The sequence below is a fragment of the Aotus nancymaae genome, unplaced genomic scaffold (genome assembly GCF_030222135.1).
Source record: "Aotus nancymaae isolate 86718 unplaced genomic scaffold, 86718_ANA_hifiasm-v0.15.2.pri h1tg000019l, whole genome shotgun sequence".
Taxonomy (NCBI): domain Eukaryota; kingdom Metazoa; phylum Chordata; class Mammalia; order Primates; family Aotidae; genus Aotus; species Aotus nancymaae.
The window spans coordinates 51,915,953-51,933,455 of NW_026988431.1; the positions used below are offsets into that span (position 1 = coordinate 51,915,953).

At 40.0% G+C, this 17,503-nt stretch overlaps 1 protein-coding gene across 2 annotated transcripts in view; it reads left to right on the forward strand.

The window, feature by feature from the left end:
- The window catches only part of IQCJ (IQ motif containing J), a 190,792-nt gene that overhangs the window by 151,481 nt on the left and 21,808 nt on the right, over nt 1–17,503 (forward strand). For both annotated transcript variants that reach the window (XM_064378869.1, XM_064378870.1), the window contains exon 2: nt 16,363–16,427. In XM_064378869.1, the coding sequence (XP_064234939.1) occupies nt 16,363–16,427 (65 nt within the window). The remainder of the gene's footprint in view (nt 1–16,362; nt 16,428–17,503) is intronic.

Sequence of the window (17,503 nt, forward strand, 5' to 3'; positions counted from 1 at the left end):
AAGATGTAATAATAGTGTTAATAGCAGAAAGCTCAACTGAGATTTAATTTCCTCTTTGGGATTTAGGCATTCTTTCTGAACATTCTGCGGTAACTGTCTGAAGAAAAAATACCAATTCTGACATATCTCAGTTTAGAATAAAATACCTCTCCTTCTCAATGTTGCTCGCCTACTTGTTATGAAGCCATTTGGGGCAATTACTAAGATTATGAAATGTAATGGTTTACTAATGGAGAATTTCACATATGAGCAGAATTAAGTCATCTTATTGGTAATTTCTTGTTGGCTTTAAAAAGTGATGATCTGTTTACATAAACCTAATATTTTCCCTTCGGTGTGTGTATCTTTAAGAAAATGAATATGTGGTTTAGAATGGATGAAGCTATAGAAGAAAGCTACACAATCTATCTTTGATGTTACCAGATGTGGTGTGGTAGTCAATTGTTGCTAATAGATTATATTATGCAGGGGATAAATGGACCCTCTAATCCACAAGGGTATTATGGGTCATCACATGACAAAGCAGATTTGGCCACACTGTCTTTTGTTCTCGTCTATCTGCCTGCCTTGTCTTTGTCTCTGACAGTAAACGCCGTTTTTATTAAATAAGGCCCTAATTCACATCCTGGAATTTTACATTTTAATTTCGGTGGCATTTCCATCACTCTTTCCACATTCCCCACAGAGGCATGCCATTCCAGTTGACCGACAAGGGGCAACTTCCCCGCTGTGAGCATATGGGTCCACTCTTAGCCTTTTCTTGGCCCCTTTCTAAAATATTGTCTTTCAAGCTCCATTGCCATGCATACAACAGTCTGGCTTATTTGATCTCATTCTGTCCAGAAGGTCAAAATGTTTAAGTCAGTTTTTGCATAGAAACAGTCTTCAACAACTCTTTTCCTTCTTTCTGGTTATACTGGGCCTTTCAGGCTGTAGGAAGACAGGGGCTGTGTCTTCCTATTATCTTCCCCTTCTGCCATTGTAGCCCCATCCATAGCACAGTGTCTAACATTTGATTACATTGTTGTTAAACGGTGAATGGAACAATGATTAAATGACTAAAAGTTTTCTTTCTTTTTTCATGTTCTTTCTCAACTTCTGTTTTCAATTCCATGCTTTCAGTGTTATGGCTTCTACTCAACCCCTTAATGTCGTCTCCCCCTCCCTCTCCCCCCTCCTCCCCCCTTCCTCCTCCCTCTTCTTCCTCCCTCTTCCTCCTCCCTCTTCCTCCTCTCCCTCTCCCTTCTCTCCCTCTCCCTCTCCTCCTCCCTCCTCCCTCTCACCCTCCTCCCCCCTTCCTCCTCCCTCTCACCCTCCTCCCCCCTTCCTCCTCTCTTTTCTTCCTCCCTCTTCCTCCTCCCTCTTCCTCCTCCCTCTTCCCCCTCTCCCTCTCCCCTTCCCCCTCCCCCTCCCCTCCCCCTCCCCTCCCCCTCCCTCTCCCCCTCCCTCTCCTTCTCCTCCCTCTCCACCCTCCTCCTCCTTTTCTTCTTTTTCTTTTTCCAAGTTAAAGTTGCTTGCCACCTCAAGCACAGTTTTGTCCATTTTTTAAAAAATCAGCTTTTATTTTAGATACAGGGGGTGCATGTGTAGGATTGTTACATGGGTAAATTGGACCCAGGTAGTAAGCATAGTACCCAATAGGTAGTTTTTCATCGCATGTCCCTCTCCTTCTTCCCTCCACCCTCTTATAATCTGCAGTGTCTATTGTACCCATTTATGTCCAGGTGTGCTTAATGTTTAGCTCCCACTTACAAGTGAGAACATGCAGTGTTTGGTTTTCCGTTTCTGCATTAATTCTCTTAGGATTATGTCCTCCAGGTCCATCCATGTTGCTGCAAAGGACATCATTTCATTCTTTTTTTTATGGCTGTGTAGTATTCCATAATGTATATACACCGTATTTTCTTTATCCAATCCATCTTTGATGGGCAGCTAGGTTAATTCCATGTCATTGCTATTGTGAATAGCATGGTGATGAACATAAAATTTTATCCCTTGTTGATAGAACTCATACTATTACATACTTTCTAGCCATCCTAATTTTTAAAGTACATGATATTCATGCATTCATATTCACTTTCTGTCTTATCTAGGGTAGTGTTTCTTAAATTCTCCACCCAGAAATCTTAAAGGCAGAAAATATTGACTGCGTATATTATTGTTGGGGGTGTGTAGGAAAAATAGTCATATTCAAACCTAAACGTTATTTGAGGCTTCTTGTTTTGGCTTTAAAATTAATTGAAACTTTGTACTACATTTTGAAATCATGCTTTTGCTGTTCATGGAGTAAGCTTGATATTCTGGGAAGATGTATCCCTGACCACAAGCTCCACGTGTCCCGAGTTTGTAGCTGGCACAGTCCAGTTGGCCAAAGCAGGGTTTGTTAGTTTGAAAGATATTTAGAATTAATGGGGAAAAAAAGATTCTGCTCCCAACATTTAGGCTATAGTAAGGATGATCAGACAACTTATATGGGCAACATGAGGGCTATACCCAGCATAGCCACATCCTGCTGTAAGAGTTCAGGAAGTGAAGCTTACATCAAGTGAGGACACTTCCAGAAGTTTCAAGAGGAGGCAACATTCCAAACAGTAGAAACCTTTATTTATGTCTTCAGTGAAAATGTAGTTTAGAATCTGGTTTTTAGTTTCTTGTTTCTTCCCCCCACATCTAGTCTGTGATCACCTTATCTCATTTGTGTTTTTTGATAATCACATTCTTATGAATTCTTTTATTTGCTGCAAGCTAGGACATAATAAAAGCTTGTTTAAGAATTGTTCCTAAAGAGGGCTTTAAATGAAAACTTTAAGGTAAAGTAGGTGGGGTTTGTCTGGGAGCTGTGTGACGGATCTTCTGGGACACAGAGGACTTAATATCCAAGTATAGAGATTTGTTCAGTATATAGAGCTCTCCTAGAGACTTCTCTCCAAATAATTGAGGTAACGCTGTGCTATTTAATGATAATATATACACTGCAAGGTATTACTACCCTTTTCTTTTGTTTTTAAAAGATTCTCTTATCAATTTATTTAAACTCTCATCTGGACTGACTCATCCCAAGTTTTTGAGTTCATGATCCTATTCTGGGTTTTGATGACATGTTGATGTTCCAAGAGAATTAGGTAGGTTGGGGATGGAAAGAGAGGGCACATCACACAGAACTTTGTATGAAGTCCTGTCAGGCCCGGGGGCTTAGGCTCTATCTGCTAGGTGAGGGGGATCAAGAAAGGTTCCAGGAAGTTGACTGTCTTGATGAGGCTGGCATTTCAGGTTGCTCCTTCTGGCAGGCAGTAAGTCCTCAAATAAGGACGGTAGAAATAGATAGTGTTCCAGAGGCCATTAAGAAATAAAATTGGCAAAACTGGGTTACTAACGGGAAATGGGTTGAGTGTGAACCAGGAGAAGATACTTAGGTTAATGTCTATGTTTTGAAGCGGCTGGAAATACATAATAATAAAAATGTATATGACAGTGAAAATCACTGATGACATCGAGCACCTGCTATTTGCATGGTGCAAGACTGAATTTTTAATCATCAAGCTTGGAAATTTGGTACAATTAGTGTCCCCATTTTACAGATGATAAAACTGAGGCTCAAAGGAGTCACATGGCCCCAGATTACACAGGAATGGAGCAGAGCTGAGTACCACAGGAATGACAAGACAAGTAAGACATACTTGCTATCCCCAGTGTGACACTTACAGAATCTCCCTATGGATGACCAGCACTTTAGAGTGCACAAAACACTTTTAAATGTGTTATTTTAGTTAATCCCCACATATTACTGTGTAGTAGGCATTGCCATCATCATCTTACACATGATGAAACTGAGATCTAGAGGAAAGGAGTCAGCTTTCTAAGGTCAAATAGTAATTAGGGTGATACATCTAATTTAAATGATAAATCTGAGCACTTTACAAAACATGACAACTTCTTTACAAGTACCATGGGTAAGATACTGCTGCTACTCACACTGGTGTAAGTCCCAAGTCATTCATGGAAAAAGAGTGCAGATGATACAGTTTATACTCTGGGATCAGACTGCTTATTATATTGGCATTCCATTTCTGCTATAAGACCTTGGACAAGTTACTTAATCTCCTAAGTATATTTTCTTATCCAAGAAATGGGAATAATAATTGCATATGTTGCTATTTTTATAAGGCCTCATGATAATTTTTAACAGATAATTCATGCAACATGCCTGGAGCCTAGTAAAATTCAATAAATGTTGTAGTAATAAAAATAGTTGAAAGAAATGACAAAATTAGTTGCAAAAGGAAATACTAAAATATATAAAATCACATTTCAAACAAATTTTGAAGAATTTCAGAAGGTATAAGAGAAACAATTCTGTGCGTAGGGAGTTAGGAATGTTTTTAATCCTGAAGATTGCTTTTATTTAAGTTAGCAGTAGGGTTTATGAGCAGAAGAGTTAAATTACTGGAGATGGGCCAGGCACGGTGGTTCATGTCTATAATCCAAGAACTTTGGGAGGCTAAGGCAAAATGATTGCTTGAGGTCAGGAGATTGAGACCAGCCTGTGCAACCCTGTCTCCACAGAAATAATGATGTTTTAACTTATTGAATATGTACTTAAAAGCAATTAGGCAGCACAATGAAATAGTCCCAGGGAGAAGTATCAAGGCCCTGAAGAAGGGTGGTAGTGGAGGGGATCGAAACGGGGAGATAACTGGGTATGAGGGGCTGCAGGGCGTTTTAGGAGCTCTTCCCAGCATGAATTTGGGTTGCTTTCTCACAACATCACTTAGTAAATACATAAGAAATGAAAACTCATTTTCTAAACTGGCTAAGGAAAAAAAATCTAATCTGAATGGTGTTTGCTACACTACAACAAAATGCTTTCCAGAATCAGGTATAAACAGTTTGGGAGTTACATGTTGTTCTGATTGCCTGCACTTTGCTTTTGTCCTTTGGTGCAGGAAACCCGGAGCCGGTGTATGGATCACATATCCACATTTGCTTTTCTGTCTGCATTGTGAGAGGCGTTTATTTGTTGGCTTCTGTGCTTATTTGTACTTGTGTTCTCAGCTTGAAGCATTGTCTCTAGGATTTTTTCCTCAGAATGCAGAAATATATGAAATGTAAAAATAGCTACACCCTTATGCCTGTACCTATATTTTGATCTCAGTTGAATTTTTATATTGTCCTGCTATTAAGCTGAATTAACACTGAGCAAAAAGACCACTTTAAAAATGTTACTAGTAGTGTTTGAATTTCTTGTATCCTAGATTAATGGAAGTGGTTAGACATTTTGTAATGAGCTGGTTCTTCATTCTATAATGATAGTTTTTCAATGTCATTATCTAAAACTAGCAAAAGTTTTGAGACCATGTACTACTTATGGAAAGGAGAGGGGAATATTTAAGCCTGAAGTGTATTTTTCAAAATAGCATTGAGCTGGCTCATCCTCTCTGACAATCCTGGATCCAGTGCGAGTGGTTGCAGTTTGCTGGTGCTTATTCAGATGAGGGCAAAGAGCTGGCTTGAATGATCTGACTGTTAAGTATACCCTTCCAGAACTACCATCTACTCTTGGAGGATCTCAGGGACTCAAATCATCTCAGATCCAAGGTTACCAGGGACAGTGGCTTAACCTGTCAAAATTAGGTTTGTACTTGTTATGGTTCCACTTAGATCAGGTGTTTGACATTTTCACATTAGGCAGGCAAAAGCTTTTATGTCCTAATGTTTATGAACATAGCCTGGTTGGTCAAACAAGAATGAAGAATGAGCTATCCAACAGTTTTCCTGGGCATATCTTATGTTTGTAAGTTTCTAAGTTTACAATGTATGAGGCAGCTGATGTTAATAATAAGTTGACCGTCAACAAGTGTGGTAAGGCCCAGGACTATCTCACTCAGTGATTACTGCTGTAAAATCTATCCCTCTGAATCTCACTGGACATTCAAAATGTCCTTAAAGTGTTAGAAACAGGCAAATCTCTTTTTAAGTCCACTACCTCATGTATGCCTCATGTGCCCGTAACTTACCTAAATGAATCCTTTAAATGAGCTGTTGATGTTCTATTTGCCATTTTTTTCCTCCCAAAGAAATTCATGTTTAGCTGCAAGGTAACTTCCCTGTGTGAAATTTACAGGTTTGCTAGCCATAGAAAACATTAATGCATAATACATAAACAAAATGTATGCTCCTTTTGCAAAAAAAAAATGGCGAAAGAAAAACAAGGAATTTAGTCCTTGCTTTCCAAAGGGAGAATACATGAATCTTGCATTTTTATTTTTGATGCCTTTTTGCCTTTAAATATATGAGACGACTATTAATGCCCATATTCACAGCAGGGATAGAAGGGAAATGGCAGTAAATTGTAAAGCACATTTACATTATAACAAGGCCTGTGGAAGCATTGTAATTCACACAGTTATTTCAACAGAGGTTTGGACTCCCTCCAATTTAATTTTCTGAAGTTGGGCTGTGCAGCTGGGTCATTCCTGGTCTAATCTGGGAAATGTATCTCTTAAGGCTGTGGATCAGAATGCCAACCTCCCAGTTGTCACCAAGGACCATCATTTACAGCCACTGAGGTCTAAGGGCAAAGCATCGGAATCACTTTATGTGGACACAGCAGCCTAGCTAGCTTCATAAATTCTGTTGCAAAGAGCAATAATCAATATTTCATGTTTAATGATGCAGAGCTAAAATTACTATAGATTTTATGTCTTCTACTTTTCCAAATTATGCAAACATTAGTAACCCCTTTTTCAGTGCCCTTATTACACTTCCATTAAAAAAAGAATGGGGGGAAGTAGGGAGGAAGCCTGGTAATATACGTGAAATTATTGAATAATCAAAAGCATCAAAAGTGATTTTGTTTTTTAATTTTTGTTAAACAGTTGCCCTTAGGTTAATATATAATTATTTCCAACACACACAAAAAAACACCTGATTTATGCAAGTGGCACAAGTTTTGTCACCCATAGCTACACAGTAAAGTAAATTGCAGATTGTTTTCACATTTTTATGCTCTGGGATATGCTGGGATCAAATGGCTGTGACATAAGTCAGAAAAGTGAAAAGGTTGACATTTAGAAACAAGTGAACAAGTGTACTTTAGAGAAAAAGCCATTTTGATTGGATTTCTGATTTTAACCCTGTCCAAAGCACATACACTGCTTGTTTAGACAGTAGAAGTGGTAGAGACGGGAAAAAAAGGAAAAATAAGGAACAAACCAGAGCAGTGTTTTATTATTGGGCAGGTCAAGGAGCTGACTAAGCAGCCATAGAGATGGGCTTGTCTAACCTCAGCTATTCCACTGTCTGTGACAGAAGAAAAGCCTGTAGGATTAAGACAGGAGGGTAAAGCCAGACACAAAAGAACAAAATTCAATATCCACCATTCATTCTAATAGTTTACACCCAAGTTACTTTAGAACAACTCTTACAACAGCGGGAAGTCTGGCAAGTAGTCAGTAATTTTTCACCACAACAGTGTAGCCTAGATTCCTTTGCCACTCATAACACAGACTTCATTTGGAGAAATGAGATTAAGGACTCTGGAATGCTGTGTGTCTGGATTGTACTTGAACAATTCAACTTGTATTTTGCAGACAGGTTTAGCCTACATTTAAAATAAAAGCAGTAAATAGAGCATAGTAGATTCTGTTATTTGGAGGGTCAAACTGAGCCAGAAAGCTGGGTTCAGGTCCTTGAGTAGTGACAGCTTCTCCTATAAAGATCAGTCATCAAACACATATATTTTTCTGGTATATAATATGATTAATTAATATGATTAGTTAAGTTTATTGGTTTATAGAAAAAAGAATTGCAAAGACAGGGCAAACAAAAGAAACCTAGGATTCTTGGAGCGATCATCCAGGATTCAGGGGCAACTCATGTCAAAGGGCAGTTGAAAGTTTGATGAAGTGACTTTGCATAGATGTGGCAGAGTAGAGGAGAAGCCACAAGGGAGAAGGAAGCATCTGGGGTTATCAGTAGTTGGATGGGGCAAAGGAAGGGAGAGGAAGGAAGGGAAGGTTTTGGAGGGGTGAGAAAATGGAGCAGTTATAGGAACATGCACTATCCTATGGGAAAGGCCACTCTGGGAAACTGTGGACTTTAGTTATGTTCAACCTGTGCTCCAGCAAAAGAGAACAAAAATAAAAAAATATTTCAGCTTCTTTCTTCTGCTACACTCTGGGCTCATGCCATTGCCTCCCTCTACTCAAACATTTCCCATAAAATAAAGGGCCTGATAGATAAAGCTCAAAATTATGAGTCTCTCAGGACACAGTGAAGAATGGAGAGAAGACTGTACCTGACAGACGGACAATAATCAGCAGAGGACATAAAATTTCTTGGGATTTTTTTGGGCCATTAAGCTACTAAAGTTTCTTTTCATCTTTGTCAGAATAACACATTCATTATTTATTCAACAGACAATATCAAGCGCCTCTTCAATAACTCATTTTGGGAATAGGCACATTGAGATGAATAAGTTACCATCCCTGACCTTGAAGAGCTGAATGGGGGAGGCAGGTAAAGAGTAAATATTAAAAATAAGGGATCACCAGAGGTTGCTGAGGATGCAGGGTGGGGTACCTAACTATCTTGTTGGGTTAGGAATATTTGCATGGAGGAGGGAAAAGTTGGGGTCTTCCTGAAAGAAAAATGGAGTGGATCAGTAGAAGTTAGAGGCATATAGTTACTGAAATGTCCAGTGGGCATGTGAGTTCTGGGACTTTGTGATGAATCATTTGACTGGGCTCAGAGAAGAAGTGTGTGCAGGGGCCACTGAGGTGGAGTCGGGAGAGGCAGGCTGGGCCCTGTCACACAGACCTTGGCTGAGGAGTTTGGAATCTATCCTGACAGCAGCAGGGAGCTAGTAGGAAAACGGCATTGGTTTCTAGTAAGAAAATGGAATTGCCAGATACAAAATCATAGACAAATGGGACTAGTAAGAGAAACTAATGATGGGATAGATCTATTTGTATATGCTTTTAATAGTAAAATAAAACAAAGCTTTCTCAAAGGATGAAACTCTGAGAGAAGATCTGTGGAGTAATTTGACTTGCTTATCCATCTCTGAGAAAATGAGGACATGGTTTGGAACTTCCAGGCCAATTGAATTGAAGTGTTTTTGTATAGTTAGCTTAAATAACCAAATGATGAAATCAATCCTCCAAATTGTCAGCAGAGCAGCTGCTCAGAAAGCTCTTGTTAGTCATTGACCTTATGTTTAATATGATTTCCTAGAATGCGGACAGTCAGATATTGAATAAAGCACTGCATCAAAGCCCTCCCCACCAAGCAAGCTTTCCGCAGTGAAATATCCAGGGAAAGGAGAATGGCTGGCACAAATTACAAAAATGCTTTTCTTTATGCTCCCCCAAGTCCCCAGAGAAAAAGAATAGAAGAAAGCACGCCATAGTCACATCCTGGAGAAGAAAGTGCAGGACTGGCAGCAGCCCCATCTCTTTTCTTTTCTTTTCTTTCTTTCTTTTTTTTTTTTTGAGTTGGAGTCTTGCTCTGTCACCCAGGCTGGAGTGCAGTGGTGCGAACTTGGCTCACTGCAACCTCCAACTCCCAGGTTCAAGTGATTCTTCTGCCTCAGCCTCCCAAGTAGCTGGGATTACAGGCATGCGCCACCACGCCTGGCTAATTCTTTGTATTTTTAGTAGAGACAGAGTTTCACCATGTTAGTCAGGATGGTCTCGATCTCCTGGCCTCATGATCCACCAGCCTCGGCCTCCCAAAGTGCTGGGATTACAGGCGTGAGCCACCGCGCCCAGCCGCTTCATCTCTTTTCTAATCATGATGCAGGGGGCAAAAAAATAAAAATAAAAAAAATTACAACCTAAAAATTCACCTCTAGTTTTCAAGAATAATTAAGATTTCTCATTCAAACTGTTTCCTTTCTGTGTCAAAACAGCTTCAAGCACAACAATTTCCAGTCCTGCGCTGCATAATGACGTTTAGCCAATGATTGATTACGTATACAAGCCAGAGCAACATGACATTACGAAGACTGTGATACAGTATTTTTACTTTATTTTTTCTAGATTTGGATATGTTTAGATACACAAATATTTACCATTGTGCCATAATTTGCTTGCAGCATTTAGTACAGTAAGATACACTGTATAGGTTTGTAGCCCAGGAGCAATAGGCTGTATCACATAGCACAGGAGCCTAGTAGGTGATACCATCTAGGTTTGTGAAAGTGTACTCTGTGATGGTCACACCATGATGAAATCTCCTAATGACAGATTTCTTAGGACATATCCTTGTTATTAAGCAACACGTGACAATATATGACCTAGATTTATTACTTATGTCATTGGAGGTGGGGTGGGATATCATAAAAAAAAATAGGTATCAGGTGTAGGGGAAAATAGAGGATAAATGTGGAGTCTTATTCTTAGAATATGGAACCAGAGTCTATAGGGCTAAAGAGTAAGTTTTACCCTAAAAATAAAATGTCATGTTAAAGATTGCAAAGGGCAATCTATCTGTCGATCTATCAATCATCTTTATCTTTTTATTTATTATAATTATTCTGCCTATATGGTATTTGCTTTCACTTACTATAAATATCACAGATGTAATAAGAGTTAACACAAAAGTCAAGGTGTTTATAGATCATGTAGTTAAAGAGGTGGGGAATGGTTGTTCTAACTGCCTAAAAAGAATCCTTGTGGCAATTAAATATTTAATTTTGCTTAAGTTTCTACCAGCCAAAGCAAAACAAATGACCTCATTAAGACTTACGAGTTATTGTTGACAAAAAGAAGTGTACTATTACATCAAAAGGGGCAAATATACCCTAGTACTAAATTCTAAATTGTATTTCTCTTTCATTTCATTATATAAAAGAGAGATCTGGTATTTATTTATGTAGGCACTGTATAATAGATCTCAATCCCTTCCTCACCACACCATACACAAAAAGTAATTCACAGCAGAACACTGTGGCTCCCACCTATGATCCCAGCACTTTAGGAGGCCAAGGCCCAGCACTACAGGAGTGCGCCACTACACCTGGCTAATTTTTTGTATTTTTCAGTAGAGATGGGTTCTCACCACGTTGGCCAGGCTGGTCTCAAACTCCTGACCTCGAGTGATCTGCCCACCTTGGCCTCCCAAAGTGTTAGGATTACAGGTGTGAGCCACCATGCTCGGTCCCGTTTGTGTTCTAATAAAACATTTTAAAAGGCATGGCTAACACAAAGCAAGCAAACAAAAACAGTTCAGTTCTGAACTTTTATAATGCTATGACTCCATCTTAGAATTTTGTATTCACTAGTCCTAGGTTATGACTCACATGGTCACTTCTCAGGAATCTTTCAGTTGTATAAAAAAAAAAACAACAAAACAAAATAGAAAACTGAACTGAAAGTGTTTTTTGAAAGTGAGAGAATCTGACTGGGCACGGTGGCTCACGCCTGTAATCCCATCACTTTGGGAGGCTGAGGCGGTGGGTCATGAAGTCAGGAGTTCTAGACCAGCCTGGCCAAAACGGTAAAACCCTGTCTCTATTAAAAATGCAAAAAATTAGCTGGGCATGGTGGCAGGCACCTGTAATCCCAGCTACTCAGGAGGCTGAGGCAGGAGGATCACTTGAAACCAGGAGGCAGAGGTTGCAGCAAGCCGATATCATGCCACTGCACTCCAGCCTGGGTAACAGAGCAACACTCCTTCCCCCCAATAATAAATAAATAACATGAGAGAACCTACTGAAAAAACTGAAAAGTCCATCAATGTGCTGGTTTCAAGCTCCAGTTTGAAACCGATGTTCACAGTATCACCCTGGCTCTGGCCTCTTGACTCTTTTTCCTTTGTCTCCTTCCTCTTTGCTGTGTTATATTTTTTCCATCAGTTAGTACCTGTCATAGATGCAAATACTTCTGTCACAATTTCAGTGTCCCTCACACTTCAAAATCCTGACACTCCAAAATCCAGAGGAATAAACTGAAGTTCTCCAAATCCTGAGGTGAAGTTTAAATAATTAACATTGGTTGAGCAACTACTATGTGCTGGGCACTATTCTAGGCACTGGCAATATAGTGGTGGATGTGACAAAAAATGTGTCTACAATCTAGTGAAGGTAGACAAATAAACACAAATATATTAGGAAGTCATAAAGATCATAAAGTATCGTAAATATACAGCAAGTGAAGAGTGACATTTTAGAGAGTTCAACAAACAAAAAGGGCATTTTTATAGATGGTAGTTGTATCTTTTTCTTTCTTTCTTTCTTTTTTTGAGATGGAGTCTCACCCTTTAGCCCAGGCTAGACTGCAGTGGTGTGATTTTGGCTCACTGCAACCTCTGCCTCCTGGGTCCCCGGTTCAAGCAGTTCTCCTGCCTCAGTCTCCCGAGTAGCTGGGATTACAGGCATGTGCCACCATGCCCAGATAATTTTTGTATTTTTAGTAGAGACAGTGTTTCACAATGTGGGTCAGGCTGGTCTTGATCTCCTGACCTTGTGATCCACCCACCTTGGACTCACAAAGTGCTGGGATTACAGGCATGAGCCACTGAGCCCAGCCAAGGAAGACTTTTTTGAGAAGGCGATATTTGAGCAAACATCTGGATGAAGTGAGGAAGTCATGTGAGGGTAACGTTGATTGTAATTGTGCAAAGAATTAATGTTCTGTGTACAAGGAACAGCAAAAGCAAAGATAAATGATCTAAAACGGAGCAACTGTGGCTGTTTCTGAAACACCCCAAGACCCATATGGCTAGACAAGAGTGGGTTGTGCATATAGAGAGTGGTAGGAAATGAGGTCAGAGAGATAGGTGGGGGTGTGTATTACATAGGGCTCTATAGGCCATGGTGATGAGTTTGGATTTTATTCCAAAAGTGATGGAAAACCATTGAATTATGAAGAGGAAAATATTACTTATCTACATTTATTTAACTGATGAATCAGTAAATTAATAGGTTGGTCTTGTTACATGACAATTATGTTCAGATGTTGGTAGACTAGAGTTGAAGCAGCAGCTCCATGGTTTCATTGGGGTTCCAGGTACCTTCTGTCTTTCTATTTTATTATCTTTAATGTGTGGTTTTCCTCCTTATAGGCACAATGGCTTTTGCACTCTGGATTTCATTACTATAATCCAGGCAGGAAGAAGAAGGAAGAGCAAACATTAAAAGCCACATGCCAGCTGAATTGTTTTTCTTTCTTTTTTTTTTTTTCTTGTATCAGAAAAACAATAGTTTATACAGAGCCCCATTTAGTAGACTTATGCTCATATTCATATGAAGAAAAACTGATCTCAATCCTTACCACATACCATACACAAAAATAAACTAATCATATACTTAAATGTAAATGAACTATACATTTTCTAAGAGAAAATATAGGAAACTATCTTTACAACATTGGGACAGGAAAACATTTCTTAGGACACAGAAAATAGTAACAAAAATAAAACAATAAATTACATTGCATCAAAATGAAAAGCTTTTGCTTGTCAAAAGATATTGATTGGGAAGAAATATTAGCAACACATATATCTGACAAAAGAGTTGTACCCTATAATATATAAAGAACTCCTACTGCTCGATAAATAAGACATATAACTCAGTTAAAAACAAATGCAAAAAGTACTCAGCATTATTAATTATCAGAATTATAATATAGGCGTGGTGGCTCACGCCTATAATTCCGGCACTTTGGGAGGCCGAGGCAGGTGGATCACGAGGTCAAGAGATCGAGACCATCCTGGTCAACATGGTGAAATCCTGTCTCTACTAAAAATACAAAAATTAGCTGGGCATGGTGGCGCGTGCCTGTAATCCCAGCTACTTGGGAGGCTGAGGCTGGAGAATTGCTTGAACCCAGAAGGCAGAGGTTGCAGTGAGCCGAGATTGCGCCATTGCACTCCAGCCTGGGTAACAAGAGTGAAACTCCGTCTCAAAAAAAAAAAAAAGAAAACTACTCAGCAATAAAAAGAAGTAAGCTACTGATATATGCAATGGACAGCATGGACGAATGTCAAAATATAATGTTGAGTAAATTAAGCTAGACACGAAAGAATAGATAAATGTATACGAAAGTCTGGAACGAGCAAAACTAATCTACACAGATAGAAATCAGAACAGGGGTGCCTTTGGGAGAGAATTGATTTCAAAGGGGCACAAAGGAACTTTCTGGGAATGAGAAATGTTCTATATATTGTTTTGGCTGTGGTTCTACCAATGGAAGCATTTATTAAAACTCACTGTATTGTACACTTACAAGGTGCATTTCATGCTTTGTAAATTATACTCCAATTAAAAAAGAAAATGCAGCTGGGCACAGGGGCTCATGCCTGTAATCCCAGCACTTTGGGAGGCCGAGGCAGGCAGATCACGAGGTCTGGAGATTGAGACTATCCTGAGTAATACACTGAAAACGCATCTCTATTAAAAATTAAAATAATTAGCTGGATGTGGTGGCACATGCCTATAGTCCCAGTTACTCAGGAGGCTGAGGCAGGAGAATTGCTTGAACCTGGGAGGTGGAGGTTGCAGTGAGCTGAGATCATGCCACTGTACTCCAGCCTGGGCGACAGAGCAAGACTCTGTCTCAAAAAAATAAAAAAAAAGAAAAGTCAGGTACTACAAGATCACTCACGCTGATGTAAGGAGAAGTGACTGGTGCAGCCTAACATGGGAAGCAGGGCAATAATTAGATGATTACCATGGTTGGCTTAGACCAGACTGAGAGGGGGCCAAGTTCCAAATATATTTTGAAAGTGGGGTCAGTAAGATTAGCTGATTGATTGACTGTAGATTGTGAGAGGAAGAAGTGAGGAAAATCTGGCTCTTAGGTTTAAGTTGTCATAGCTAGGTGAATAGTGATGCCATTTGCTAAAATGAGGCAGAAGCAGTGAAGAAGGAGGTTTGGGTTGGTAGGTATAAGCAGGGAAATCAACATTTTGGTTTTGAGCTTGAGATGCTTGTCAGACATGCACATGGAACTGTCAAGTAGCAGATGAATGCAGAAGAGTGAAGTTTAGAGAAGAGGTCGGTACAAATATAAAATTGAAGCCATGAGATCCCCTGAGATCCCCTGAGGAGTGAGGATAGAGAAGAGGACAGATGGCCGGGACTGGCAGCCAGTGCGTTTCTAGAGGTTTTATAGGAGTGGGGAAGATCTGGAAGCAGCAATGAGGAGCAAGGAGAATCCCACCCCACCTCCACACCATGTAATATGTAGCATGTGGGGAAAAAATGGCCATCTCTTAAGTGGACTGCAGGGGAGAAAGTGTGCTCAGGGACTCACACAAGTTTTTCATCTGCAAAATCCCCTACATACTAGACATCTTTTCTTTGTGCTTCTTGCTCTAACAAAAACTTAGCTGTCCCAGGACACTGAGGCATAGTTTAGTTAGGACAACATAATTAAGGGCATATTCAGAGAAGTGGGGAGATGCAGAATTTTGCTGATAATAGACTGCAAAGGACCCATTGTAAATGTTGGAAGGACTGGGGAAAGGTGGGTGATTGGGCCAAGTTCTGGAATGCAGTATAGGGTTTAAATAATTGTGTAATGGGAGAGGTGAGCTAGGTGACTTGGGTGTCTGGTGGGTTATAAGCATGTAGAGACTAGTTCTCACGGTCTTTTATATGTAATTGGATAATTATTTCTAATTATGACTTCCTCTTGGGACTGGTCACTTTGACAATTTCTGGAGGGGGGTAAGTGGTGTGATAAATGGTATGGTAGATAGTGTGGCCTCAGGGAATGGTGGGAATGGTGGTCTTCCCAGGAACAGAGTTCTGTGACTCTTCCTTAAATGCTGCCATGATTGATAAAACTGAAGACAGGTAGTCTCACCAGGAACGTGGGCCGAATTCTGTCACACCTCTGTGGCCAGAGAAATGGGATTACAGAGACTACAAATGCCTGGAATTCAGGAGAGGGGTGTGTGCCTGCGTGCGTGCGTGCGTGTGTGTGTGTGTGTGTGTGAGCACTTGGGCTATGGAGAAGAGGTTGCCAAGAGTTACCAAGAGATAAGAGACAGTGGTTGCCGAATGGCCAAACGCAGCATACAGTCATCAGCATCTCTTACCCAGCAACCAGCAATGACAATACTGTTGAGAAAGTCAGTTTGGAAAGAGTGCGGGTGGATCCATGTACACATATCCCAGCTCTGAAAAAATAACAGGAAACATTATGAGTTAAAAAAATCACACAATTTGAGTGACAGTATTCTACTTTGATCAAGGATCACTTTGTATTGTTGTGTGTTTCAACACTTAATCATCACAAAGTCCAGTCCTCTTAATGTTGTATTGTATCAATTTTGCTAACAGTTATTCTTGAGTCGTATTTCTTGGAAGATAGCTGGTGTCAATTTGTAAGATACATCTTCTCTTTTTCACAGGAAGAACTGAAAAGATTGCAGAATCCTCTAGAACAAGTTAATGATGGAAAATATTTATTTGCAAAGTAAGTAAAAAGTCTTAAAGTGAGCTAAATCGTTTTGCAAGGTTGGAAAGCTTGAGTAAAAAGAAAACCTTTCTGGTAAAAATAAGTAAGTAAATTGGACAGTTTCTTATGCTATCATTGTGGCCGGAACCCAGTAATGTGGCCCATTTGAGGTAGGTAGATAAATGTATGACCAGCTGAGCAATGATACACAAGCTCTACTGCTTAACAGAGTAATATGATGCCTGGGAGATTTTCTGGTGATACGTCTAAGGACTTGAAACTTAAACTTAACTCTGACTTGTCTTAGGCTTTTAATCAGGGACATTTATAGAAGGCAGGCACAAAATTTGTAAAAAGTACAAGGCTAACACTAACACTAATAGACTGAACATTCAAATTAACGCTACAGAATAGGAGCTCAAATAAAGCAAAAAAGAAGAAATTAAATTGAACAGAGATAAAGGTAAACATTTATAAGGTACCCCATACTGTTGAATGCTCACAGACACTCCTCATAAAATTCTGATTATAGCCTGCCTGCCTGCCTTCCTTCTCTCCTTCCTTCCTCCCTTCTCTCTCTCTCCTTCCTTCCTTCCTTCTCTCTCTCTCTCTTTCTCTTTTTTCTTTCCTCCTTTCAAGTTTTGCTCTGTTGCCCAGGCTGGAGTACAGTGGTGCAATCTTGGCTCACTGCAACCTCCACCTCCCAGATTCAGGTGATTCTCCTGCCTCAGCCCCCTGACTAGCTGGGATTACAGGCACCCGCAACCATGCCTGGCTAATTTTTGTATTTTTTAGTACAGACGGAGTTTCACCATGTTGGTCAGGCCGATCTTGAACTCCTCACCTCAGGTGATCCACCCACCTCAGCCTCCCAAATTTCTGGAATTATAGGCATGAGTCACTGCACCCAGCCAGATTATAGCCTTTTGATTTAGGCATTATGATTCCCATTTCACAGATGAGGAAAAGCAGGCTCAGAAAGGTTTTAGCAGCTTCATGTATACTCAGCTAGTGAGTGGTGAGAATAGGAAATAAACCCAGGTTTGGTTGCCTCCGAAACCCTTGCTCTCAACCACTGGCTAAGCCCCGATGTA